General features: G+C 30.4%; 4 protein-coding genes and 3 pseudogenes across 7 annotated transcripts; all 7 read right to left on the reverse strand.

Moving 5' to 3' along the window:
• Nucleotides 1-665: 665 nt before the first annotated feature.
• On the reverse strand, nucleotides 666-2,261 carry LOC131182229 (anthocyanidin 3-O-glucosyltransferase 1-like; annotated as a pseudogene).
• A 649-nt stretch (nucleotides 2,262-2,910) lies between these two features.
• On the reverse strand, nucleotides 2,911-4,469 carry LOC131182230 (anthocyanidin 3-O-glucosyltransferase 2-like; annotated as a pseudogene).
• Nucleotides 4,470-10,672: 6,203 nt separating this feature from the next.
• LOC131182231 (anthocyanidin 3-O-glucosyltransferase 1-like) lies at nucleotides 10,673-12,127 on the reverse strand (annotated as a pseudogene).
• A 1,934-nt stretch (nucleotides 12,128-14,061) lies between these two features.
• LOC131182232 (anthocyanidin 3-O-glucosyltransferase 2-like) lies at nucleotides 14,062-15,561 on the reverse strand. 4 transcript variants are annotated; one of them, XM_058151084.1, is made up of 3 exons: nucleotides 15,341-15,560; nucleotides 15,139-15,217; nucleotides 14,062-15,054 (listed from the first exon to the last, which is right to left on the reverse strand). In XM_058151084.1, the coding sequence occupies exons 1-3, from the start codon at nucleotides 15,488-15,490 to the stop codon at nucleotides 14,078-14,080; spliced, it is 1,206 nt and encodes a 401-aa protein (XP_058007067.1). In that variant the 5' UTR covers nucleotides 15,491-15,560; the 3' UTR covers nucleotides 14,062-14,077. The 4 variants fall into 4 exon arrangements, with proteins under 4 accessions (XP_058007067.1, XP_058007065.1, XP_058007066.1 ...); XM_058151082.1 differs by having other exon boundaries at nucleotides 15,139-15,561; XM_058151083.1 differs by having other exon boundaries at nucleotides 14,062-15,217; nucleotides 15,341-15,553.
• An 875-nt stretch (nucleotides 15,562-16,436) lies between these two features.
• On the reverse strand, nucleotides 16,437-17,992 carry LOC131182233 (anthocyanidin 3-O-glucosyltransferase 2-like). Its single transcript, XM_058151085.1, has one exon. It carries the CDS (start codon nucleotides 17,850-17,852, stop codon nucleotides 16,443-16,445), a length of 1,410 nt encoding a protein of 469 aa, XP_058007068.1. The 5' UTR covers nucleotides 17,853-17,992; the 3' UTR covers nucleotides 16,437-16,442.
• Nucleotides 17,993-18,492: 500 nt separating this feature from the next.
• On the reverse strand, nucleotides 18,493-20,082 carry LOC131182234 (anthocyanidin 3-O-glucosyltransferase 2-like). The gene has a single exon (XM_058151086.1). The coding sequence runs from the start codon at nucleotides 19,985-19,987 to the stop codon at nucleotides 18,596-18,598; it is 1,392 nt and encodes a 463-aa protein (XP_058007069.1). The 5' UTR covers nucleotides 19,988-20,082; the 3' UTR covers nucleotides 18,493-18,595.
• Nucleotides 20,083-25,917: 5,835 nt separating this feature from the next.
• Nucleotides 25,918-27,563, reverse strand: LOC110658732 (anthocyanidin 3-O-glucosyltransferase 2). The gene has a single exon (XM_021816465.2). It carries the CDS (start codon nucleotides 27,404-27,406, stop codon nucleotides 25,991-25,993), a length of 1,416 nt encoding a protein of 471 aa, XP_021672157.2. The 5' UTR covers nucleotides 27,407-27,563; the 3' UTR covers nucleotides 25,918-25,990.
• Nucleotides 27,564-27,903: the final 340 nt, after the last annotated feature.

The following is a 27,903-nucleotide window of genomic DNA, read 5'->3' on the forward strand; positions in this document are numbered from 1 at the left end:
ATTTTTTGTGTTGTTCACGGGATCAACCATCGAATTAGTCCAAATTTTATAACAATAACTCTATATTACCATAACACTCAGTTAATGATCATAATTTTATAAAAATTCTCTCAAAAAATAAATGATCACATACTTTGATTTGGATTTTAATTTTAATTTTAAAAATAATTTAATGTAATTATTATATAAAAATTACACTTAAATTATTAATTAAAATTTATTAATTACTTTAAAGTTAATGGTTAATATGCAATTTATTATATAATATACTTTTTGCTATTTATTATATTGTATAGCCTTATATATATTGAGATTTTAATCTCTATCAAATTTATCCTTGTGCCTTTTCATAACTCCAATAAATCTATCTTTGCTCTTCTCTCTCTAGTCTCTATGTCTCATATATATTTAATAGGTGAATCATATTATATGTATTATATCTTAGATTTATGATAAATCGATATATTTTTATACTTGAGCGGTGACAGAATGGCATGTATCAGCAATTTATATATTATTTTTTATTTAATAAAAATTTTAGTGGATGGAATAATAATGGATAAACTATGTGTGTATGCATATTAAAAATTAAAAGTAATACATTTATAATTTTTGGATAAGCAATCAAGGAATTTTATTTTTGTTATTATGAAGCAAAGAGAAAGTTCCAAATCTAATATTTTAAGTTAAATCGTCCATAAAATTTTTTATTAAACGACCTAAACAACAATATGAAGATCCACCATCCATTAAGGCCCTTCTGCTCTTCTCACTCATCTCCTTTACTTTCTTCATTTTCTTACTATCATGTTCCATCAAACTTCTTATTCCTCTCTCTATTTCATTACAATTCACAATTACTCCACTGTCATTCCTATAATCCATTTTAATTTCCACTGCTAATCCCAACTCTGTCACCATTTCAAAGGCATTAAATTGTTGCTCTGCATACATTGGCCATGTCGCAATTGGGACACCAAACCATATGCTTTCAAGCACAGAATTCCATCCACAATGTGAAACAAATCCTCCTACGGCTGGATGGGCCAAGATGGTCACTTGTGGAGCCCATCCTATCACCTTTCCAAGTCCTGTCACTCGATTTAAGAATCCTTCAGGCAAGACCTCCTGTGGATCCTCATAGTCACTTGGAGATGGTAAGAGACCCGGAGGGGATGGTCGTCGCAGGGACCATAAGAATCGATACCTACTGCGCTCTAGCGCATAGGCAATCTCTTTCACTTGATCCTCACCAAAGCTTCTTTGGCTCCCAAAGCACTTTCACCGATGATGGCGGCTGATCGTCAAGCCATTGCATGATTTCTTGGTGAGTGTTTCTTCCATCCAACCCCACATTTAAAATGGGTCCCACAGGGTAAACACCCATTTTCAAAGACTCAACCGCATAGGATTCCAGCTCCACGAATGTATTTACTATAATACCCCTAGCTTCTCCGAACCTTCTAGCGTTGTCAAGTAAAACAGGAAGCCACTGTCTACTCAACAACGAAGAAGGCATAGCCTTAGCAGGAAATGGGTTTACTAAACTTGGTACTGATAACTCAGCATCTGAGTTATTGAACTCAATAGGGTCAACTTTCTCTTCATCATGAATCTTCTGCACATAAAGCAGGAGACCAAGAACAGCGGCACCTGAAGTAAAAAAAATGTATGATGGAACACCAAAGTCATTGGCCACATCAATCATCGTTGTGCAAAACATATCTATAACAAAACCTGCTAGTCGAGGTGCCGGTGAGTCGGCGATTAACTTTGACTGGGTGATCTTCAACACAGCTTCTTTAACATGGGGTTTCTGTATCTCAATAGAAGAAGTGAAATTAAACAATTCAGTCTCTTCTTCAGGTAGAACAATGAATTGGAGACGATTAGATATGGTGGAAGAGGAAGCTTCAAACGATTCAATGTAGTTATGAACCTGGTTGGAGTTGACAAAAGAGAGGTTGAGGATAAGGACCGTGACGGAGAGTCGGTGATCGCGGGTCAGAAGTAGCTTTGCAACCTCAACTGAGGATACAATATGGCCCATAACAGGCAAGGGAATGAACACCAGCTGTGCTTTCTCCATTTTACAAAAGACACTGTATTGTTTTGCTGCCGAAGTGCAGAAGATAAGAATGGGTTTGTGGCATTATGTGTAGCAGCGCACTAGCTAATTGCGTTCAGTGTTGGACGTCGCTATAAGGAAAGAGCCGTGAACGTATAATCTTAATCATGGAAGCCAATAATATAAAAATGACGTCATGGCTTCGCTGGGTAGTCTTTGCAGAAAGAGATCATTATTAAAATTATGGTAAGTTCAATAAAACTCTTATTTTTATATAACCCAATACACTTCAATTGTAGTCCGACTCCTGTAGATAAATATTTATTTATTAAAATATTATATTATTTATTCACCCATATAGATAATTAATAGCTTTTTTTTACAAAAATTAAATATATCAATAAAAATTAAAGTGATATAAATTTTAAAATAAAATTTTCATTGCAATTTTTTTATTATTATTTTATGTCAAATTGTTCATATGAATAATTATTATTCAGTTTAAACTGAATCGAATAATTTTAATTTGATAATTTAATTCGATTTTTAAGATAATTCGATTAAATTTAATTTAATTTTATATTATAAAATTTTTAATTATTTTAATTCGGTTCAATTTTAAAGAGAAAAAAAATCAATTAAACAGAAGCAAATTGACTAGTTTTATTAATTTTTAAATTAATTTATTTTTATGAAATATTTATGAATTATATGTAATTTTATATATGTAAATTGTTTAAATTTATTGATTAATGATTATTAGGTTCAAACCAATATTAAAATCAGACCAAATAACATAAAAATTAAATCTACATTAAAAAATAATAAAAAATTAAAATCAATCACTTTGAACTGAACCAAACCGAAATAAAATAATTCGATTCGATTCGATTTTTAAAATTTATAATTCAATTTTCATGATTTAATTCAATTCGATTCAATTTAATTCGGTTTGAATCAAATGATAACCCTTAATTGTCCATAACATTTCTTATGAAATGACCTAACCAAAAGTGTGAAGATCCACCCTCCATTAAGGCCTTTCTACTTTTTTCACTCATTTCCTTAACTTTCTTCCTTTTTTCAGTATCGTACTCCATCAAACACCTTATCCCTCTCTCTATTTCATCACACTTCACAATTATTTCACTGTCCTTACTATAATCTATTTTAATCTCCACAGCTAATCCTAACTCAAACACCATCTCGAATGCATTAAGTTGTTGCTCTGAATATATTGGCCACGCGGCGATTGGAACCCCAAACCATATGCTCTCCAGCACAGAATTCCACCCGCAATGCGATACAAAACCTCCCACAGCTTGATGGGCCAAGATGGCAACTTGTGGAGCCCACCCTATCACCTTTCCAATTCCAGCTGTTCGATCCAAGAATCCTTCAGGCAAAACCTCTTGTGGATCCTCATAGTCACTCGGAGATGCTAGTTTTCCCGGAGGTGGTGGTCGGCGGAGGGCCCACAAGAATCGATACCCACCGTGTTCTAGCGCACATGCAATCTCTTTTACTTGATCCTCGCTAAAACTTCCCATGCTTCCAAAACACAAGAACACTACTGATGAAAGAGGTTGGTTGTCAAGCCATTGCATTATTTCCTGGGGTGCGTTGCTTCCGACCGACCCAATATCCAAAATGGGTCCCACAGGATACACAGGAGGCATTTTTAAAGACTGAATCGCATAGGATTCGAACTCCAAAAATGTATTTACGATGATACCCTTAACTTCCCTATACCTTCTTGCATTCTCTAATGTAGGAGAAAGCCACTCTCTTCTTAACATCGCACAAGGCATAACCCTTGCAGGAAATGGGTTAACTAAGCTCGGTACTGGTAACTCAGCATCCGAGTTCTTGAACTCAATGGGGTCAAATTTCTCTTCATCATGAATCTTCTGTAAATAAAGCATGAGACCAAGAAAAGCTGCACTTGAAGTAAAGTAAATGTAAGACGGAACATCAAAGTCGTTAGCCACATCAATCATCGGCGCGCAAAACAGATCTAAAACAAAACCTCCCAGTCGAGGTGAAGGCGAGTCAGTGGCCGACTCTGATTGAATGATCTTTAACACAGCTTCTTTAACATGGGGTTTCTGTCTCTCGATAAAAGAAGTGAAATTAAATAATTCAGGCTCATCTCTCGGCAAAACAATGAATCGGAGAGAATTGGATATAGTGGAGGAGGAAGCTAGTTATGAACCTGCTTGGAGTTGATGAAAGATAGCTGGAGGATAAGGACAGTGACGGAGAGTCGGTGGTCGCGGGTGAGAAGATGCTTTGCTAGCTCCACTGCGGATACAAGATGGCCCATACCAGGCCAGGGGACGAACACCAGCTGTGCTTTCTCCATTTTACTAAAGTTATTGTATCGTTTTGCTGCCAAGAATAGAAGAAAGATTGAACTTGTGGTATTTGTCTTTGTAGCTGCACTAGCTACTTGTGCTTAGTGCTGGAAGTCGCTGCAAGGAAAGAGAATCATGGAAGCCAATAATAAAAGTGACGTCATGGCTTCGCTGGGTGGTCTTATCTCCATGCATCAAAAACATTTATTTATTAAAACATTATTTATGCACCGACATGATATGAATTTTAATTGAATATTATTAAAATTATCTTTAAAAATATCTAATCAATCATGAATGTTGAATGTGATTTTAGAGCACACTTTTCCTATTTGTAAGAACAGTAAAAAAATTAATTTGCCTTTTTTTTTTTTTCTAAGTCATCTTCTTATTTCAGTTGGCTAGAAAACTCTTTTCTTTTAGCGTATTCTCTTTGCTATTGACACGCATATTTAGAAGACTAAAATTTATTTATTTAAATAAATAAATGAATTTTTCCATGAAATGTTTTTATAGAAAAAAAAAGCAAAATTAAAAAATTATTTAAAAATTTTCTTTCGTTGAATATTAAAAAATATATTTTTATTGATAGATAATATTGGTAAAACTTTTAAAATTTCAACTTTTTTTTATTTGGCTTAGAAAATGTTAAAAGTGAATAAATGAATTAAAATATTAATGGCTAATTTTGAAAATATAAAAATTAAATCACTAAATTTAAAAAATTAAACAATAAAGTTATATTTTCATCTCTGCTCTCTTTTTTCCCTTGTTATTTTAATTTCTATATATATAAAAGAGTATGCCATAAAGATGAGAGGATTTATTTAAAAAGAAGTGAGTAAAAAAATATTTGATAATCAGATGAAAAAAAAGAAATGGTCAATATTTAAAAGTCAATTTTAGATGATGCATACATTTATTTTGAATGTGAAACTAAAATATGGACAATCAATTCTATTATATAATCCTTAAACTTATTGTTCAAGAAATTGAGTGAAACACAATATTAAAATGTCAACTTTGTAATGAAGCTTTATTAAAGAGTTAAAATATCATAAAAAAATAAAGAAATTTAGGCTTTAAAAGCTTAAATGTGTGTTGAGATATTTTACGTTAATCCCATTCTTCAATGAGTTTAAGCTCAATACCATCCTGTAAAAGCAACGAGTACTCTTCATTCCTGTTTAGTATTGAATTTCAGAATTTAAAATTATTTTTTTAAATAGATAATATTTTTTTAAAAAAATTATTTTATTATTTTTATATTTTTATAATTAAAATTAATTAAATTTAATTATTAATTATTTTTTAATATTTATTAATTAATATATTTAAAAAAATTATTTTTTTACCAATAGCTTCAATAGCAATGACAAACAAATCTTACACTTAGACGACACGCCATACTTATGGCAATTAGGGAAGTAAAAGCAATGGCTAAGGCTTGCCATCGGAATAGCCATTAATTAGTGCTTTAAAAAAATATTTTATAATTAATATAATAAAAAAATTAAAATTTTGACTCTATAAAAATAAAATAAATAAATACAAATTTTTATGTTTCAAAATTGAATTTTTAACTTTAATATTAAATTTATTTTTAAAATTGATGGTAAAATTAATTGTAAATATATATATAACTGAAAAGAAGAAAAAAGTAGTATAATATGTTAAAAAAATTTAAAATATATCAGAAAATATTTATTTGTAGTAATAAAATGAAAAAATTAAAAAAAATTAAAACATTCGAGTAAATGATTACAATACAGTAATTAAAATAATAAATTATATTTATTATAAATAAAAATGTTTCAAATATATATATTTGAAATATTTTTATTTAATATATATATATATTTGAAACATTTTTATTTATAGTAAAATATAATTTATTATTTTAATTACTGTATTGTAATAATTTTACTCAGATGTTTTAATTTTTTTTTTAAGTTTTTTCATTTTATTACTGTAAATAAATACTTTCTGATATATTTTAAAATTTTTTAACATATTATACTACTTTTTTTTTCTTTTCATTTATATATATATATATATATATATATATATATATATATATTTAAAACATATTTATTTATAATAAAATATAATTTGTTATTTTAATTGTTGTATTGTAATCATTTTACTCGAATGTTTTAATTTTTTTTAAATTTTTTCATTTTATTACTACAAATAAATACTTTTTGATATATTTTAAATTATTAACATATTATACTACTTTTTTTTTCTTTTCAGTTATATATATATATATATATATATATATATATATATATATATATATATATATATATATATATATATATATATATATATTTGAAACATTTTTATTTATAATAAAATATAATTTATTATTTTAATTACTGTATCGTAATCATTTTACTCGAATGTTTTAATTTTTTTAAAATTTTTTCATTTTATTACTACAAATAAATACTTTTTGATATATTTTAAATTTTTTTAACATATTACACTACCTTTTTTTTTTCTTTTAAGTTAGTTAAATCTTCTAAACTAAAAGTAATGCTTGAGTTCCCATCAAAAGTTGTATGGAAATTCAAATTATTTTTTTACTATTATTTTTGTATTATTTGTTTTTCTGTTAGTATCATTTTAATTGGTTTTAAATTATTTAACTATTTAATTATTAAATTTACATTAACTATTAGTATCATTGTTAAACGAAATTTAAGATGACCTTATATATGATCAAATAAATTTTATTTCATACAATAACATTATGTTAATAAATATCAGATTTTTATCTCATTACAAGAGAAGAATAATAAATAACAAATTATTGAACTATTTTAATAATATTTTTTACACATTTTTTATTTTTGTGTTTTCTATAAATACTACTTTAAAAAGAGTAAACTTTTGATTGACATTATTATTCTTTTTTATTAATAATAATAATAATAATAATAATAATAATAATAATAATACCTAAAAATATTAAGGAAATATTATCTATAAACTTTTTTCATAATATCTATTTAGAGTAGTTCTTTTAAGTAACAAATAATTATTTATGTAATTTACAATACTTTTATTTTATTTTATAATAATTTATTTATACCATAATTTAATTTTAATATTTTTAAATATCAGTTAATTAATGGGTCTGAAATATCAAATTAGATTATTAATTTAATGTGATCAAATTCGACAGAAGACTAATAGTCAATACTATTAATTGTATGGAGCCAGATCAATTAAATAATTACTTAAGATAGCTATTATTTATTCAGTATCTAAAAATATCTACTGAAAATAGCTATGAAAGTGGGCAAGTAGGCAAGTGAAAAAAGTTGTGCAATAGGTGGTTATAGGAGTTGTGGGTAGGGCTGAGCAGAATTCGATTCAAACCGAAAAATCGAACAGAACCGAGTCAATTCGGTTCAATCGGATCAGTTTTAAAATTCAATCGGTTTGGTTCAGTTTTACATTATAAAAATTTCGGTTATTTCGATTTGGTTTTGAAGAGAAAAAAATCAGTTAAATCGAACCGAATCGAATAGTAATTTATATATTCAAATCGAATCAAATCCAACCGAATCGATTTTTGAATTGATTTATTTTTATGGGAAATTTATGAATTATATTTAATTTTATATATATATATATATATATATATATATATATATATATATTAATTGTTTAATTTCATTGATTAATGGTTATTAGTTTCAAACCAAAGTCAAAATTAGACCAAATAACTTGAAAATCAAGTCTAAATTAAAAAATCAATTAAAAATCAAAATCGATCGGTTTAAACCGAACCGAACCGAAATAGAGCTGTTTGGTTCGATTCGATTTTTCACCCATTTTGGTTTGGTTCAATTTCTAAAATTTAAAATTTTGTATTTATAATTTAATTCGGTTCGATTCGGTTCGATTCGAACCAAATGCTCACCCCTAGTTGTGGGTGGCTACGGGTGGTTAATAGAAGTGGTCAAAGTGGGTTGGCGAGGAGAGAAAGGTGGAAGTGGTGGAGGAGGTGGTAGCCACCTAACTTGGACACCAAGCAAGTCTTTTTTTATAAATTGACGTGTTAAGAAGAAGTAAGACACATACAGCTGATCAATCAACACCTGACAAACACAATATCTTAACTCAAATTTCTTTAGTTCAACAATCTTTATATTTTCAAGTAGTGTTTTATTTTTTTAGCTAAGTAATTAGCCTTTTATTTTTAATTCAAGCAATCAATTTACAGTTTCTCTGCATATATTTCAATTCATGTAAGCGATCTTTTTCATTTTTAATGTAAATTACAACTTTCTTGTTTATATTTCTTTTTAAGCAATCAGTTCATTTAATTTTCAATATTCAATTTACTTTTCAAGCAATGATTTAATTTTTTGCCAAGCGATCATTTACTTTTCATGCACAAATTTACTTTTTTAAGTGATCAATTTACTTTTCTGCGAAGCAATCGATTTACGTCTTCAATACATAGATTTACTTTTCTTGCAAAGTGATCAATTTACTTTTCAAAAGCATAGATTTAATTTTTAGTCAAGCGTTCAATTTACTTTTTCAATACAACATTTATGTTTTCGCAATGATTAATTTACTTTTCAAGCACACTTTTACTTTTCAATGCATAAGCCTCATTTCAAGTTTTCTCAAGCTATCAAGTTCTCTTTCATTCTCTCAATAGTTAAACGAGTAGAGATTCTAACGAAGCACATCCTAGTTAAGTTAGGAAACCCAAGAGAAGATTAGGTCCTTTCTTTTTTGCCAATCATTATGTTCAGAAGTCAGACCGATGCATATTTATTTTACATTGGGATCATACGTGTCCTTAGCACACTCACAATCCAGTTGACACGTGAAAAAATACCATATGTGTTTTTGACATGTGTAAATTGAGTAAAATTAATTTCACAGAAAAATAATTATACCAGCCTGATTTTTCTTAAATTCTATTTTTTTAAATTCAAAATATTATTTTAATATGATATTTTAATTGGATGTTATTTTTACATGTATTATGGTTACTATTATTTTTAATTTGGTTATTTGTAATATTGCCTTTATAAAAAAAAAAATTGATAAATTAAAGTCAATTTATTAAATTAAAGTAATACTAATAAAATTTATTTGGAGTATATTTATTTCTATTATTACTAAAGTTTAAATGAATTTAAATATAAAAAAAAATTTGGACCCAATTGCAATATTTAAAAAGTTTAGGGACCAATACGGTAATTAAAAGATTAAAAAAAAAACTGGCCTCCCCCCTTCATCTCTCTTCCGTCGCTCTCTTTCCCTCCCTCTCCTCCATTTTCTGCAGTGACCCATCAACCCCCACGGCCGATGAGGTTTCTAGAGGCTTCCCCTTTGACTAGACGATGACGGCACTGAAGGAGCAGAAGCATGTTGATTAGTTCATTAGAGCATTGAATTTCAAAAATTTTTTTTCTAGGGTTACATATATTATACCACATCTCTTATGTTCCTAATTAATTTCAATGCTCAATTGCATATTAAAACATTTTTAATATGTATTAAGATCTATATTTGCCATTTAAGATTGTGAATTAACAAAATTAATTCATTTAAACCCTAGTTTAAAAGAGGAGTTAGAGCACTAACCTATTTGATGCACTATGGATGTAATTGGCACCTTTAGAAAGCATTTATGACCCCAAATGTTGTCCCTCTAGCTTGTCCACACCAAGATCACCAAGTGTTGTCCCTCTAGCTTGTCCACACCAATAAGATCACCAAATTACCCTTATGCTATCCATTGGTGATTTTGGTGTGGACAAGTTAGAGGGACAACACTTGGGGTCCTAGATGCTTCCTAAAGGTGTCAATTGCATCCATAGTGCATCAAAAAGGTTAGTGCTCAAATTCTTCTTTTAAACTAGGGTTTAAATGAATTAATTTGCTAATTCACAGTCTTGAATGGCAAACATAGATCATAATACATATTAAAAGTATTTTAATATGCAATTAAGCATTGAAATTAATTAAGCACATAAGAGATATGGCATGATGCATGAAATTCTATAAGAAAATTTTTGAAATTCAATGCTCTAATGAACCAATCACCATACTTCCGCTCCTTCAATCTCTAGGCGTAGGTAATCTATAATTTATTATTGAAATTTCGATTCTCATAATTAAATACTTGATAGTAATTTTTAAATGAAATATTTTTTTAAAAATAAAAAAATTTTGATATATATAATTTATAATTTGATGAATAATATTTAACTATAAATAAAAATTAAACTTTATTATAATTATTTTATGATAAATTATCCATTACATCTTTTATTAGACTGCCTAAACAAGAGTACGACGATCCACCTTCCATTAAGGCCCTTCTACTTTTCTCACTAATCTCCTTCACCTTCCTCCTTTTCTCGCTATCATGCTTCATCAAACACCTAATTCCTCTCTCTATCTCATCACAGTTTACAATTACTCCACTGTCATTCCTATAATCCATTTTAATTTCTACCGCCAATCCCAACTCTACTACCACCATTTCAAATGCATTAAATTGTTGCTCTGCAAACAGTGGCCAAGTGGCAATTGTGACAACAAACCATATGCTTTCCAGTATAGAATTCCATCCACAATGTGAAACAAATCCTCTTACTGCTGGATGGGCCAATACAGCCACTTGTGGAGCCCATCCTATGACCTTTCAAATCCCAGTTGTTCGATCCAAGAATCCTTCGGGCAAGACTTCTTGTGGATCCTCATAATCACTAGGAGATGCTAGGAGACCCGGAGGTGCAGGTCGGCGCAGTGACCACAAGAATCGATGACCACTATGCTCTAAGGCACAAGCAATCTCTGTCACTTGATTCTGACTAAAACTTCCCTTGCTCCCAAAGCACAGGAATACTACTGTCGATGGAGGCTGATCATCAAGCCATCGCATGATTTCCTTATGAGTGTTTCTTCCATCTGACCCCATATCTAAAATAGGTCCCACAGGGTAAACAGGAGGCATTTTTAAGGTCTCAATCGCATAGGATTCCAACTCCAAGAATGTATTCACTGTAATACCATCAGCTTCTCTGAACCTTCTTATGTTGTCAAGTATAGAAGGAAACCAATCTTTGCTCAACATTGCAGAAGGCATGACCCTACCAGGAAATGGGTTTATCAAACTTAACACTTGCAACTCAGCATCTGAGTCCTTGAGCTCAATGGGGTCAAATTTCTCTTCATCATAAATCTTTTGCACATAAAGCATGAAGCCAAGAAAAGCTGCACCCGACGAAAAGAAAATGTAAGACGGAACCCCAAATTCATTAGCCACATCTATCATCGACGCGCATAATGTATCAACAACAAAACCTACCAGCTGAGGCGAGTCAACGCTTGACACAAAGTCAGACTGAGTGATCTTCAACACAGCTTCTTTGACATGGGATTTCTGACTGTTGACGAAAGAAAAGAAACTCAATAATTCAGTCTCATCTTTGGGCAGATCAATGAATCGGAGACGAGTAGATACAATAGAGGAGGAAGCTCGCTGAGATTCAATGTAGCTATGAACTTTGGAGTTGATAGAAGAATGATTGAGGATAAGGACAGTGACGGAAAGCTGATGGCAGCGGGTAAGAAGAAGCTTTGTTACTTCCACCGCCGATACAATATGGCCCATACCAGGGGCGGGAACGAAAACAAGCTGGGCTTTCTCCATTTTATACTGATAGAGTATTCTTGGTTTTGCTGCAAAGTGTAGAAGATAAGTAATGAGGACGATCGCGATAAGGCTGAGGTATTTGTGGCTGAAGTAGTACTTGAGGGTGGCTATTTGTTGGGGAAAAAATTATTGAAAAATATATTAAATTTAATTTTAAAATTAATTTTTAATTAATATATATTTATTAGAGCCAATAATGCATGTGACGTCTTGGCTTTGCTGGTCGGAGTCCTTCTGTGCGAGTTTCTGTCGTTTTAGGCTACCTTATCCTTTACGCCACCTTCCGAAACCTGATTGAGCCCATGAAAAGAGAATATATTCAGTGATATTTTTTTAATTTCGCAATATACATCAACGATTACTTAAAACATTGTATTACATTTTTCTATGGATATTAAATTCCATTCAGAACTTACGTGAAGAATGAGTTAAAAGATCACTGTTTCAACTAATAAATTTTTACAAATTAATTAAATATATATTAACTATAAATATTACACTTATTAATATTTAAATAAATTTAATCAATTAAATTTTATTTTTAAAGTTAATATTTCACAAATTATTAAGTCATATTTATATATATCTCAATAATATTTTTAAATTTTATAAAAAAATATTAAAATATTTAGAATTTAAATATTTTTTATTCTCAAAATTTATAATTAATATATAAAATAAAAATATTTTTTTATAAAATATTAAATATATATTACTCTTTTTGTTTCATTTTAAGTGATATTTAAAAAAAAATTTATACCATTTCACTTACTTTTTTAAAAAAGTAAATATTAATTGATTTTTTTTTAATTTTATCCTTTGCTGTTGCCATTCCAATATATTTATCTCTTTTTTATTATATTTTTTTTATCTTAATTAAATATGAAGATACTTTAACCAATAATTTTTTTATATAAAAATAAGGTTGTTTATTTGTTATTTCTTTTTTCCTTATGAAAAAACTTAAAAAGCACTTGGAATGAAACGAAATAAATAAATATAAAAAATAAATATCATTTTATAAAATTTCTTGTATTACTATAATAAAAATATATTAGCTAAATAATATCTTATTCATTGACTAAATATAAATTTAAATATTAAAATATCATATCATTGATATTTTTAAGATTTTTAATTTTAAAATTTTTAAATCGATCAGCTCAACGAGTGATTGGGTCAATGAATAACCAGTTTAACCACTGAATCAATTGATTTTTTTTTCTGTCAATTTCTTATCTAGTTCAATGAGAGAACCAACTCAATTTTTTGTGTTGTTCACGGGATCAACCATCGAATTAGTCCAAATTTTATAACAATAACTCTATATTATCATAACACTCAGTTAATGATCATAATTTTATAAAAATTCTCTCAAAAAATAAATGATCACATACATTGATTTGGATTTTAATTTTAATTTTTAAAATAATTTAATGTAATTACTATATATATAAAAATTACACTTAAATTATTAATTACTTTAAAGTTAATGGTTAATATGCAATTTATTATATAATATACTTTTAGCTATTTATTATATTGTGTAGCCTTATATATATTGAGATTTTAATCTCTATCAAATTTATCCTTGTGTCTTTATCATAACTCCAATAAATCTATTTTTGCTCTTCTCTCTACAGTCTCTATATCTCATATATATTTAATAGGTGATTCATATTATATATATTATATTTTAGATTTATGATCAATCGAATTTAAACAAAAAAAATTCATATTTTTATACTTGAGCAGAATGGCATGTATCAATAATTTATATATTTTTTTTATTTAATAAAAATTTTAGAGGATGGAATAATAATAGATAAACTATGTGTGTATGCATATTAAAAATAAAAAGTAATACATTTATAATTTTTTGATAAGCAATCAAGGAATTTTACTTTTGTTATTATGAAGCAAAGAGAAAGTTCCAAATCTAATATTTTAAGTTAAATCGTCCATAAAATTTTTTATGAGACGACCTAAACAACAGTATGAAGATCCACCATCCATTAAGGCCCTTCTGCTCTTCTCACTCATCTCCTTTACTTTCTTCATTTTCTTACTATCATGTTCCATCAAACTTCTTATTCCTCTCTCTATTTCATTACAATTCACAATTACTCCACTGTCATTCCTATAATCCATTTTAATTTCCACTGCTAATTCCAACTCTGTCACCATTTCAAAGGCATTAAATTGTTGCTCTGCATACATTGGCCATGTCGCAATTGGGACACCAAACCATATGCTTTCAAGCACAGAATTCCATCCACAATGTGAAACAAATCCTCCTACGGCTGGATGGGCCAAGATGGTCACTTGTGGAGCCCATCCTATCACCTTTCCAAGTCCTGTCACTCGATTTAAGAATCCTTCAGGCAAGACCTCCTGTGGATCCTCATAGTCACTTGGAGATGGTAAGAGACCCGGAGGGGATGGTCGTCGCAGGGACCATAAGAATCGATACCTACTGCGCTCTAGCGCATAGGCAATCTCTTTCACTTGATCCTCACCAAAGCTTCCTTGGCTCCCAAAGCACAAGAATACCACCGATGATGGCGGCTGATCGTCAAGCCATTGAATGATTTCTTGGTGAGTGTTTCTTCCATCCAACCCCACATTTAAAATGGGTCCCACAGGGTAAACACCCATTTTCAAAGACTCAACCGCATAGGATTCCAGCTCCACGAATGTATTTACTATAATACCCCTAGCTTCTCCGAACCTTCTAGCGTTGTCAAGTAAAACAGGAAGCCACTGTCTACTCAACAACGAAGAAGGCATAGCCTTAGCAGGAAATGGGTTTACTAAACTTGGTACTGATAACTCAGCATCTGAGTTCTTGAACTCAATAGGGTCAACTTTCTCTTCATCATGAATCTTCTGCACATAAAGCAGGAGACCAAGAACAGCGGCACCTGAAGTAAAAAAAATGTATGATGGAACACCAAAGTCATTGGCCACATCAATCATCGTTGTGCAAAACATATCTATAACAAAACCTGCTAGTCGAGGTGCCGGTGAGTCGGCAATTAACTTTGACTGGGTGATCTTCAACACAGCTTCTTTAACATGGGGTTTCTGTATCTCAATAGAAGAAGTGAAATTAAACAATTCAGTCTCGTCTTCAGGTAGAACAATGAATTGGAGACGATTAGATATAGTGGAAGAGGAAGCTTCAAACGATTCAATGTAGTTATGAACCTGGTTGGAGTTGACAAAAGAGAGGTTGAGGATAAGGACCGTGATGGAGAGTCGGTGATCGCGGGTCAGAAGTAGCTTTGCGACCTCAACTGCGGATACAATATGGCCCATAACAGGCAAGGGAATGAACACCAGCTGTGCTTTCTCCATTTTACAAAAGACACTGTATTGTTTTGCTGCCGAAGTGTAGAAGATAAGAATGAGTTTGTGGTATTATGTGTAGCAGCGCACTAGCTAATTGCGTTCAGTGTTGGACGTCGCCATAAGGAAAGAGCCGTGAACGTATAATAATATAAAAATGACGTCATGGCTTCGCTAAGTAGCCTTTACTGAAAGGGATCATTATTAAAATTATGATAAGTTCAATGAGACTCTTATTTTTATATAACTCAATAATGGTAGTCTGGCTTTTATAGATAAATATTTATTTATTAAAATATTATATTATTTATTCACCCATATAGATAATTAATAGTTTTTTTTTTACAAAAATTATATATATCGATAAAAATTAAAGTGATATAAATTTTAAAATAAAATTTTCATTGCAATTTTTTTATTATTATTTTATGTCAAATTGTCAATATGAATGAGTATTATTCAGTTTAAATCGAATCGAATCACTTTAATTTGATAATTTAATTTAATTTTTAAGATAATTTTATTAAATTTGATTTTATTTTATATTATAAAAATTTTAATATTTTAGCTCGATTCAATTTTAAAGGGAAAAAAAAAATCAATTAAACAGAATCAAACTGAACAATTTTATTATTTTTTTAATTAATTTATTTTTATGAGATATTTATGAATTATATGTAATTTTATATATGTAAATTATTTAATTTTATTGATTAATGATTATTAGGTTTAAATCAATATCAAAATCAAATCAAATAACTTAAAAATCAAATTTATATTAAAAAATAATTAAAAATTAAAACCGATCACTTTGAACTGAACCAAATCAAAATAAAACAATTTGATTCGATTCAATTTTTCATCCATTTCAGTCGATTTGATTTTTAAAATTTATAATTCAATTTTCATCATTTAATTTAATTCGATTCAATCTGATTCAATTTAAATCAAGTGCTAATCCTTAATTATCCATAACATTTCTTATGAAATGACCTAACCAAAAGTATGAAGATCCACCCTCCATTAAAGCCTTTCTACTTTTTTCACTCATTTCCTTAACTTTCTTCCTTTTTTCAGTATCGTGCTCCATCAAACACCTTATCCCTCTCTCTATTTCATCACACTGCACAATTATTTCACTGTCCTTACTATAATCTATTTTAATCTCCACTGCTAATCCTAACTCAAACACCATCTCGAATGCATTAAGTTGTTGCTCTGAATATATTGGCCACGCGGCGATTGGAACCCCAAACCATATGCTCTCCAGCACAGAATTCCACCCGCAATGCGATACAAAACCTCCCACAGCTTGATGGGCCAAGATGGCAACTTGTGGAGCCCACCCTATCACCTTTCCAATTCCAGCTGTTCGATCCAAGAATCCTTCAGGCAAAACCTCTTGTGGATCCTCATAGTTACTCGGAGATGCTAGTTTTCCCGGAAGTGGTGGTCGGCGGAGGGCCCACAAGAATCGATACCCACTGTGTTCTAGCGCACATGCAATCTCTTTTACTTGATCCTCGCTAAAACTTCCCATGCTTCCAAAACACAAGAACACTACTGATGAAAGAGGTTGGTTGTCAAGCCATTGCATTATTTCCTGGGGTGCGTTGCTTCCGACCGACCCAATATCCAAAATGGGTCCCACAGGATACACAGGAAGCATTTTTAAAGACTGAATCGCATAGGATTCGAACTCCAAAAATGTATTTACGATGATACCCTTAACTTCTCTATATCTTCTTGCATTCTCTAATGTAGGAGAAAGCAACTCTCTTCTTAACATCGCATAAGGCATAACCCTTGCAGGAAATGGGTTTACTAAGCTCGGTACTGGTAACTCAGCATCCGAGTTCTTGAACTCAATGGGGTCAAATTTCTCTTCATCATGAATCTTCTGTAAATAAAGCATGAGACCAAGAAAAGCTGCACTTGAAGTAAAGTAAATGTAAGACGGAACATCAAAGTCGTTAGCCACATCAATCATCGGCGCGCAAAACAGATCTAAAACAAAACCTCCCAGTCGAGGTGAAGGCGAGTCAGTGGTCGACTCTGATTGAATGATCTTTAACACAGCTTCTTTAACATGGGGTTTCTGTCTCTCGATAAAAGAAGTGAAATTAAATAATTCAGGCTCATCTTTCGGCAAAACAATGAATCGGAGAGAATTGGATATAGTGGAGGAGGAAGCTTGAAGCGATTCAATGTAGTTATGAACCTGCTTGGAGTTGATGAAAGATAGCTGGAGGATAAGGACAGTGACGGAGAGTCGGTGGTCGCGGGTGAGAATATGCTTTGCTAGCTCCACTGCGGATACAAGATGGCCCATACCAGGCCAGGGGACGAACACCAGCTGTGCTTTCTCCATTTTACTAAAGTTATTGTATCGTTTTGCTGCCAAGGATAGAAGAAAGATTGAACTTGTGGTATTTGTCTTTGTAGCTGCACTAGCTACTTGTGCTTAGTGCTGGAAGTCGCTGCAAGGAAAGAGAATCATGGAAGCCAATAATAAAAGTGACGTCATGGCTTCGCTGGGTGGTCTTATCTCCATGCATCAAAAACATTTATTGATTAAAACATTATTTATTCACCTACATGATATGAATTTTAATTGAAAGATAACATTTAAAAAATGAATTTGCAAATATTTAACGGCAGAAATTAAAAGATAATATTTAAGTATTAATTTTAAGAGGACCAAAATATTTTTCATTGCATTTAATAGATTTTTAACGATGAAAAAACAAACCCATATTTGTTGCTTTTTTTTAGATTTTATCGATGATTTTTGTATATTTTACCACAAAATTTTTTGTCACCTATAGTCATAATATAATTTGATTCACAGATTTTTCTTATTTAAATTTACTTCAACATGTACTTACGACACTATATATATATATATATATCAAATAATAAATTAATTTTATATATTTATATTTTATGATCATTTTTAATTTGCATAGTTTAAAACTCAATACTAATTTTCTAATACAACATAAATAAAATTTTAAAATATAATTATAAATTCATTTAAACGATGAGATACATATAAGTTGATGGAAATACTATCTAACTATATATAAAAATAAAAATTTTAATACAATTATTTTATGCTAAATTATCTATCACTTCTTTTATGAGACCATCTAAACAAAAGTATGAAGATCCACCATCCACTAAGGCCATTCTACTCTTCTCACTCATCTCCTTTACTTTCTTTCTTTTCTCACTATCATGCTCCATTAAACCCCTTATTCCTCTCTCTATTTCATCACAATTCACAATTATTCCACTGTCATTCCTATAATCCATTTTAATTTCCACTGCCAATCCCAACTCCATTACCATTTCAAAGGCATTAAATTGTTGCTCTCCATACATTGGCCACGCAGCAATTGGGACACCAAACCATATGCTTTCAAGCACAGAATTCCATCCACAATGTGAAACAAATCCTCCTATAGCTGGATGGGCCAAGACAGCCGCTTGTGGAGACCATCCCGTTACCTTTCCAACTCCAGCCATTCGATCCAAGAATCCTTCCGGCAAGACTTCCTGTGGATCCTCATAGTCACAAGTAGATGCTACGATACCTGGACATGGTGACCGCCGTAAGGACCACAAGAATCGATGACCACTATGCTCTAACGCACATGCAATCTCTTTCACTTGATCCTCACCAAAACTTCCCATGCTCCCGAAGCACAAGAACACTACTGATGATGGAGGCTGATCATCTAGCCACTGCATGATTTCTTGGTGAGCGTTTGTTCCATCCGACCCCAAATGCAAAATAGGTCCCACAGGGTAAACGGGAAGCATTTTGAAAGACTCGATCGCATGGTATTCGAGCTCCAAAAATGTATTTACCATAATACCCTTTGTTTCTCTGAACCTCCTCGCATTGTTAAGTAGAAAAGGAAACTCTCTGCTTAATATCGCAAAAGGCATAACCTTAGCAGGAAATGGGTTTACCAAACTCGGCACCGGTAACGTAGCATCTGAGTCTTTAAACTCATTGGGGTCAAATTTCTCTTCATCATGAATCTTCTGAACATAAAGCAATAAACCAAGAGAAGCTGCACTTGAAGGAAAGAAAATGTAAGATGGAACACCAAATTCATTGGCCACATCTATTATGGGCGTGCATAACATATCGACAACAAAACCCGCCAACTGGGGCGATTCGATGTTTGACTCTGACTGAGTAATCTTCAACACAGCTTCTTTGACATGGGGTTTCTGTCTCTCAACGAAAGAAAAGTCAGTCTCGCCTTTGGGTAGATCAATGATTCGGAGACGATTGGATATAGTGGACAAGGAAGCTTGCTGCGATTCGATGTAGTTATGAACTTTGGGGTTGACAGAAGAATGGTTGAGGATAAGTACTGTGATGGAGAGCTGTTGATGGTGGGTAAGAAGAAGCTTTGCTGCCTCCACCTCTGAGACAAGGTGGCCAATGTCGGGCCAGGGGATGAACACAAGCTGAGCTTTCTGCATTTTAGTATTGAAAATTTTTAATTTTGCGGCCAAGTAGAGAAGATGAGGGTGATTGTGATGAGCTTGAGGTATTTGCGGTTGATATAAATACGTGATATTCACATTAAATAGGTGAATCTCTATGATATACGTATTAAATACTATCAGATTATGCCTCATGTTTTGCCATTTTATTTCTTAGCCTTCTTTGACTCTTTACAATTTCTGAAGAAAAAAATATGCAAGGCTCTGCATGGCGGGGCTTTTCTGTGTAAAGCTGCGCAAGTCAGGGAATCTCGGTAGCTCGCGAGCCCCACGCTGAAACAATTGTGGTCTGGTCGTTTGAAGTTTTGATTGTATATATGGACAGAACCAATAATTTTAAGAGTGGGACAGTGAGGTAATTGGCCTCATTGGCCCTATGCCTTCTTTATAAATTACCCCAATAAAATTTCATAATTTTTTTTAGTTTTCCTAATCCCCTTTTTGAAAAAAGCCTTGAGATTTTGAAGATTTTTGTTTTACCAAGTATAAATAATTTGCATCATAAAGATTTTTAATGAGTTTGTGAACAATATTTTTCTCAAATTTATTATGATTTTAAAATATAAATATATAAAATTTATATATCTAATAGATAAATTTAACTATATAATCTATTTTTTTTATTCTATCCTATCTTTGAAAAATATTCATAAAATACTGTGAGATTTGAGTGGTTTTTGCTTAACAAAAAATACAGTATTTGTACCCATAAAAATGTACAAATTTACATCACTCAATCTTTGGTGAGTTAAAAAAAAGAGAAATTGCATAAATAGAAAAAAAAAAAAAAAAAGAAAAAAACCAACTATGCTTTCTCCATTTTGCGAAAGTTATTGTGTCGTTTTGCTGCCGAGGATAGAAGATAAGTTGTGGTATTTGTATTTGTAGCTGCGCTACTACTTGTGCTTAGTGCTGGAAGTCGCTGTAAGGAAAGAGAATCATGGAAGCCAATGATAAAAGGGACGTCATGGCTTCGCTGGGTGGTCTTATCTCCATGCATCAAAAACATTTATTTATTAAAACATTATTTATTCACCGACATGATATGAATTTTAATTGAATATTATTAAAATTATCTTTAAAAATATCTAATCAATCATGAAAGTTGAATGTGATCTTAGAGCACACTTTTCCTATTTATAAATGAATTTTTCCATGAAATGTTTTTATAGAAAAAAAAAGCATAATTAAAAAATTATTTAAAAATTTTCTTTCGTTGAATATTAAAAAATAAATTTTTATTGAAAATTTTATTTTTATTGATAGATAATATTTGTAAAACTTTTAAAATTTCAACTTTTTTTTTATTTGGCTTAGAAAATGTTAAAAAGTGAATAAATGAATTAAAATATTAATGGCTAATTTTAAAAATATAAAATTAAATCACTAAATTTAAAAAATTAGACAATAAAGTTACATTTTCATCTCTGCTCTCTTTTTTCCCTTGTTATTTTAATTTATATATATATATATATATATATATATATATAAGAGCTGAGAGTAATTATTTTAAGAGAAGTGAGTAAAAAAATATTTGATAGTCAGATAAAAAAAAAAAAAAAGAAATGGTCAATATTTAAAAATCAATTTATCTTCACTATCATATATAACATATTAAAAAAGAGTATCATTTTTTTATATCATGAAAATCATTTATAAGCAAATTTATAGTAATTTTTTTAATATATATTTTTTCAAGATATGATAACAAATAGTTGGAGTGAAATTTATCTTTATTTAATAAATATCATCAATTTTACATGATGCATGCATTTATTTTGAATGTGAAACTAAATAAGGGCAATCAATTCTATTATATAATCTTAAACTTATTGTTCAAGAAATTGAGTGAAACACAATATTGAAATGTCAACTTTGTAATGAAGCTTTATTAAAGAGTTAAAATATCATAAAAAAAAAAAAATAAATTTAGGCTTTAAAAGTTCAAATGTGTGTTGAGATATTTTAAGTTAATCCCATTCTTCAATGAGTTTAAGCTCAATATCATCCTGTAAAAGCAACGAGTACTCTTCAGTCTTGTTTGGTATTGAATTTCAGGGCCTAAAACTGTTTTTTTAAATAAAAACATCATTTTAAATGCTATTGAGAAAAACAGTTTGAAAAAAATTATTTTGTTATTTTAGTATTTTTATGACTAAAACTGATCAAATTTAATTATTAATTATTTTTTAACACTCGCTAATTAATATATTTAAAAAAGTTATTTTTTTTATAATAGTTTCAATAGCAATGCCAAACAGACCCTTCACCTGGACGACACGTGTAACACTCTCACTGTAGCAATTCCATACATTCTACCGTTCCAGTGACCGGTGTCTAGTCATAAATAACTCAAATACTAATAAGAAAAATTTAGAAAAAATTTTAGAAATAATATAAAACCAAGTTAAATGAGCTAGTGCCTTAGTGATGGGTAACCTGGTGGGAAGTTGCGGTCCTCGTAGCTAGAAGCCCTAAACCCGAGAGAAAATTTATGAAATAATTTTTGGGACTCCAAAGAAGAGTCATTAAGTTTTTGATGGCATTAGAATACCAAGAAAATGCTTATAAAAAATTTTAGATCAGTACAGATGATTTTGGCTCAATAAACCAAACGAATGGTATTTTAGTCATTTTGTCTTCAGAAATTATTTTTGACTAATTTGTCCAGTTAAATAAATAATTTATATGACATAAAATGTGAATAAATATTGCAAAAAAATTGAATTGAAATTTGGTAGAAATTTGGTAGAAAAGAAAAAGAAAAAGAAGTTAAATCGGGAATTATGATATCATGCTTATGTAATTAAGAATTTCCACTTAATCACCACTTAACAAAATGACTTAAGAGATAAAAGGGACACAAAATAGGATAAAAACAAAAAAAAAAATCCAACAGCCACCATCAACCTTAGGCAGCCGAAATATTAGAGAGAGAGAGAAAGAAAGAGAAAAGAAACTCCATGGAAGCCATGGTTCAAGCTTGAGTTCACCAACCATTTCACCTTAAAACCCTATTATCCCTTCACAAAAATTGATCTTCACCACTAGCACAATATTTGGACAGCAAAAAGGAAGAGAAAAAGATAAGTTTTCAAGTTTTGGGAATTGGCTAAATCAAGGTTAGTGCCAATTAATCTTTAATACTTTGTGTATACATCATGGAAAACATGAATTGAATGTGAAATTAAGCTAATTTAAACAAATTTTGCATGGTTGAATTTTACCAAATTTCGACAACCTTAGGGTACCTTAGGGTTTCTTTAATTTGAATGAATTATAGTTATACATGGCTGCCATTAAATGTCACACCTTACCCCTATGTAAGGCATAACATGATCACGTAGAATACCTAATGAACTATCGAACTTCACCTATCGATAATTCATTAAGTACCCTACAAGGGATTTTAAAATAATTTTCTTACTTTTATAAGTGGTGAGCATTTTCTAATACGTATTAAAACATTTAATTAGAGTTTGAAAACTAGTTAAGATTTTTATCCCATTTTATTTTTCCACAGATTTTATAAAAATTTTGGCAGAGTGCTGTCTGTATTTTGAGAAAACAGTTCTTCAAATACCTAAAAAAAACATTTCCAATGATTTATCTCATCAACTCAACAACTTCAACATCCACCACAATAAATTTCAACATCATTTCTCAAATTTCAAAATTCAACATCATCAAAATACTACTAATTAATTTCATTCAAATTAAAACAAAATACCTCCATTCATATGTAATTAAAGATAAAACAATTTATATACATCATTCCAAAAATTTACATTAGGAAAGATTCAGACTAAAGTTTATTACAGACTTTATACAACTGCTGATGACCATTTTCTACATTTACATATATTTACATACATCAAAATAATTTTTACAATCAGGGTATAAAATATACCCAATAAAACTTTAGGGAAGATGACTACATAATCCTTAGCAGCTCACTCTGCTTCTCCTCTAGTCTCTATATCTGTGACAGCAATAACAGTCATCGCTGAGTACTAGGATTGAGTGGTGCACAATATACTAAAATAATCTTTATGTGGAATTTAAAACATATTCATTCAAAAATTAAACTGAACATGTTAATCCAAACAATTTTATTTCAAAAGTCTCAAAACAAATTCCATAAAAACACACAGTTATATCATGTCATTCAAAACATATTAATCTCAATAGCCAGAGACTAAGGAGAAGTCACAACACAAGGCTAGCTAGCTCAAACATATGGAAACCCATTTTTTTTCTTCTTCTATTGTCACACACCTCAATACTTAAGCCAAAAAAGGAATTAAAATTCAAAACTGATTTCCCTCACTAGTCATGCTAGTGAGGTATTCAAATATATGGTCATGACACCGTGGTTTCAAAATTATCTTAACAATTTACTAAACATTTATTTCCATTTCAAATACAAACAATTAATCTTTCAATGATTTAAATCAGAAGCATAATAAATATATCAATTCATTCAAAATAATGTGTAGAAGAAAATTTACAGAAATTATATGTTGTGTACAAACCTTATAATAGCGTCTAGCTTTTCATTTAATTTTTTAAATTATTTTATTATAATAATATTTTATATTTTAATTTTTTTATTTAATTAAAATTTAATTTAATTTTAAATTAAAAATAATTTTTTATAATAAAAATATTATAATATATAATATTAATTATTATAATATTATTTATTAAAATAATATTTATATTAAAAAAATTAAAACAAAAGCTGGAAGCTACAATAAATAGCGTTCAGGATTTTTTTTATTTTTAAAATTTAAACGCGAATGGTTGTGTTTCTTGGGACGCTGTTAAAAAGCTGTTAAAAACAGCGTCCCGACTGATTTGTTTTCAGATGTTATCGTTAATAGCGTCTCAACTAAAGATATTATTTTGACTCATTTTTATATTTTTAACTCATTCTATTCTCATAATTTTTAAATTTTTAACTTTTTTTTATATATTTTTTTTATGACAATCTCATACGGTAATTAACCCTGTGCTTTCTCCATTTTACAAAAGACACTGTATTGTTTTGCTGCCGAAGTGCAGAAGATAAGAATGAGTTTGTGGTATTATGTGTAGCAGCGCACTAGCTAATTGCGTTCAGTGTTGGACGTCGCTATAAGGAAAGAGCCGTGAACGTATAATCTTAATTATGGAAGCCATTAATATAAAAATGACGTCATGGCTTCGCTGTGTAGTCTTTGCAGAAAGATATCATTATTAAAATTATGGCAAGTTCAATAAAATTCTTATTTTTATATAATGCAATACACTTCAATGGTAGTTTGGCTTTTATAGATAAATATTATATTATTTATTCACCCATATAGATAATTATTAGTTTTTTCTTACAAAAATTAAATATATCAATAAAAATTAAAGTGATATAAATTTTAGAATAAAATTTTCATTGCAATTTTTTTATTATTATTTTATGTCAAATTATCCATATAAATGAGTATTATTTAGTTTAAACTGAATCGAATAATTTTAATTTGATAATTCAATTCGATTTTTAAGATAATTCTATTAAATTTGATTTGATTTTATATTATAAAAATTTTAATTATTTTAGTTCGATTCAATTTTAAAGAAAAAAAATCAATTAAATAGAATCAAACTGAATAATTTTATTAATTTTTAAATTGATTTATTTTTATGAGATATTTATGAATTATATGTAATTTTATATATGTAAATTATTTAATTTTATTGATTAATGATTATTAGGTTCAAACCAATATCAAAATCAGACCAAATAACATAAAAATCAAATCTACATTAAAAAATAATCAAAAATTAAAACCGATCACTTTGATCTAAACCAAACCGAAATAAAACAATTCGATTCGATTCAATTTTTCATACATTTCAGTTTGATTCGATTTTTAAAATTTATAATTTAATTTTCATGATTTAATTCAATTCGATTCAATTTGATTCGATTTGAACCAAATGCTAACCCTTAATTGCCATAACATTTCTTATGAAATGACCTAACCAAAAGTATGAAGATCCACCCTCCATTAAGGCCTTTCTACTTTTTTCACTCATTTCCTTAACTTTCTTCCTTTTTTCAGTATCGTGCTCCATCAAACACCTTATCCCTCTCTCTATTTCATCACACTTCACAATTATTTCACTGTCCTTACTATAATCTATTTTAATCTCCACAGCTAATCCTAACTCAAACACCATCTCGAATGCATTAAGTTGTTGCTCTGAATATATTGGCCACGCGGCGATTGGAACCCCAAACCATATGCTCTCCAGCACAGAATTCCACCCGCAATGCGATACAAAACCTCCCACAGCTTGATGGGCCAAGATGGCAACTTGTGGAGCCCACCCTATCACCTTTCCAATTCCAGCTGTTCGATCCAAGAATCCTTCAGGCAAAACCTCTTGTGGATCCTCATAGTCACTCGGAGATGCTAGTTTTCCCGGAGGTGGTGGTCGGCGGAGGGCCCACAAGAATCGATACCCACTGTGTTCTAGCGCACATGCAATCTCTTTTACTTGATCCTCGCTAAAACTTCCCATGCTTCCAAAACACAAGAACACTACTGATGAAAGAGGTTGGTTGTCAAGCCATTGCATTATTTCCTGGGGTGCGTTGCTTCCGACCGACCCAATATCCAAAATGGGTCCCACAGGATACACAGGAGGCATTTTTAAAGACTGAATCGCATAGGATTCGAACTCCAAAAATGTATTTACGATGATACCCTTAACTTCCCTATACCTTCTTGCATTCTCTAATGTAGGAGAAAGCCACTCTCTTCTTAACATCGCACAAGGCATAACCCTTGCAGGAAATGGGTTTACTAAGCTCGGTACTGGTAACTCAGCATCCGAGTTCTTGAACTCAATGGGGTCAAATTTCTCTTCATCATGAATCTTCTGTAAATAAAGCATGAGACCAAGAAAAGCTGCACTTGAAGTAAAGTAAATGTAAGACGGAACATCAAAGTCGTTAGCCACATCAATCATCGGCGCGCAAAACAGATCTAAAACAAAACCTCCCAGTCGAGGTGCAGGCGAGTCAGAGGTCGACTCTGATTGAATGATCTTTAACACAGCTTCTTTAACATGGGGTTTCTGTCTCTCGATAAAAGAAGTGAAATTAAATAATTCAGGCTCATCTTTCGGCAAAATAATGAATCGGAGAGAATTGGATATAGTGGAGGAGGAAGCTTGAAGCGATTCAATGTAGTTATGAACCTGCTTTGAGTTGATGAAAGATAGCTGGAGGATAAGGATAGTGACGGAGAGTCGTTGGTCGCGGGTGAGAAGATGCTTTGCTAGCTCCACTGCGGATACAAGATGGCCCATACCAGGCCAGGGGACGAACACCAGCTGTGCTTTCTCCATTTTACTAAAGTTATTGTATCGTTTTGCTGCCAAGGATAGAAGATAAGATTGAACTTGTGGTATTTGTATTTGTAGCTGCACTAGCTACTTGTGCTTAGTGTTGGAAGTCGCTATAAGGAAAGAGAATCATGGAAGCCAATAATAAAGGTGACGTCATGGCTTTGCTGGGTGGTCTGGTCTCTGTAAACTATAAACATTGATTTATTAAAACATTATTTATTCACCGACATGATATGAATTTTAATTGAAAATTATTAAAATTATCTTTAAAGATATCTAATAAATCATTAGAGTTAGAATGTGATTTTAAAGATATCTTCCTTATCTACACATTAATTATGTTACTTGTTAGAAAAATTAGTGCGGTCAGACATAATTAGCCTTTGAAAATATGTCATTCACTTAATAAATACTATTTCATACTTTAAAAATAATAATAATTATTATTATTATTATAATTATAAAAGTCAGATTTTTACTGACCTAAAATTGCAGCA

Source organism: Hevea brasiliensis, chromosome 8 (assembly GCF_030052815.1).
Source record: "Hevea brasiliensis isolate MT/VB/25A 57/8 chromosome 8, ASM3005281v1, whole genome shotgun sequence".
NCBI classification, from domain to species: Eukaryota; Viridiplantae; Streptophyta; class Magnoliopsida; order Malpighiales; family Euphorbiaceae; genus Hevea; species Hevea brasiliensis.

What these genes read in the sequence shown, in the direction of transcription:
- LOC110658732 (XM_021816465.2), bottom strand. Translation starts at nt 27,406, where the DNA reads ATGGAGAAAGCACAGCTGGTGTTCGTCCCCTGGCCTGGTATGGGCCAT.
- LOC131182234 (XM_058151086.1), bottom strand. Translation starts at nt 19,987, where the DNA reads ATGCAGAAAGCTCAGCTTGTGTTCATCCCCTGGCCCGACATTGGCCAC.
- LOC131182233 (XM_058151085.1), bottom strand. Translation starts at nt 17,852, where the DNA reads ATGGAGAAAGCACAGCTGGTGTTCGTCCCCTGGCCTGGTATGGGCCAT.
- LOC131182232 (XM_058151081.1), bottom strand. Translation starts at nt 15,490, where the DNA reads ATGGAGAAAGCACAGCTGGTGTTCATTCCCTTGCCTGTTATGGGCCAT.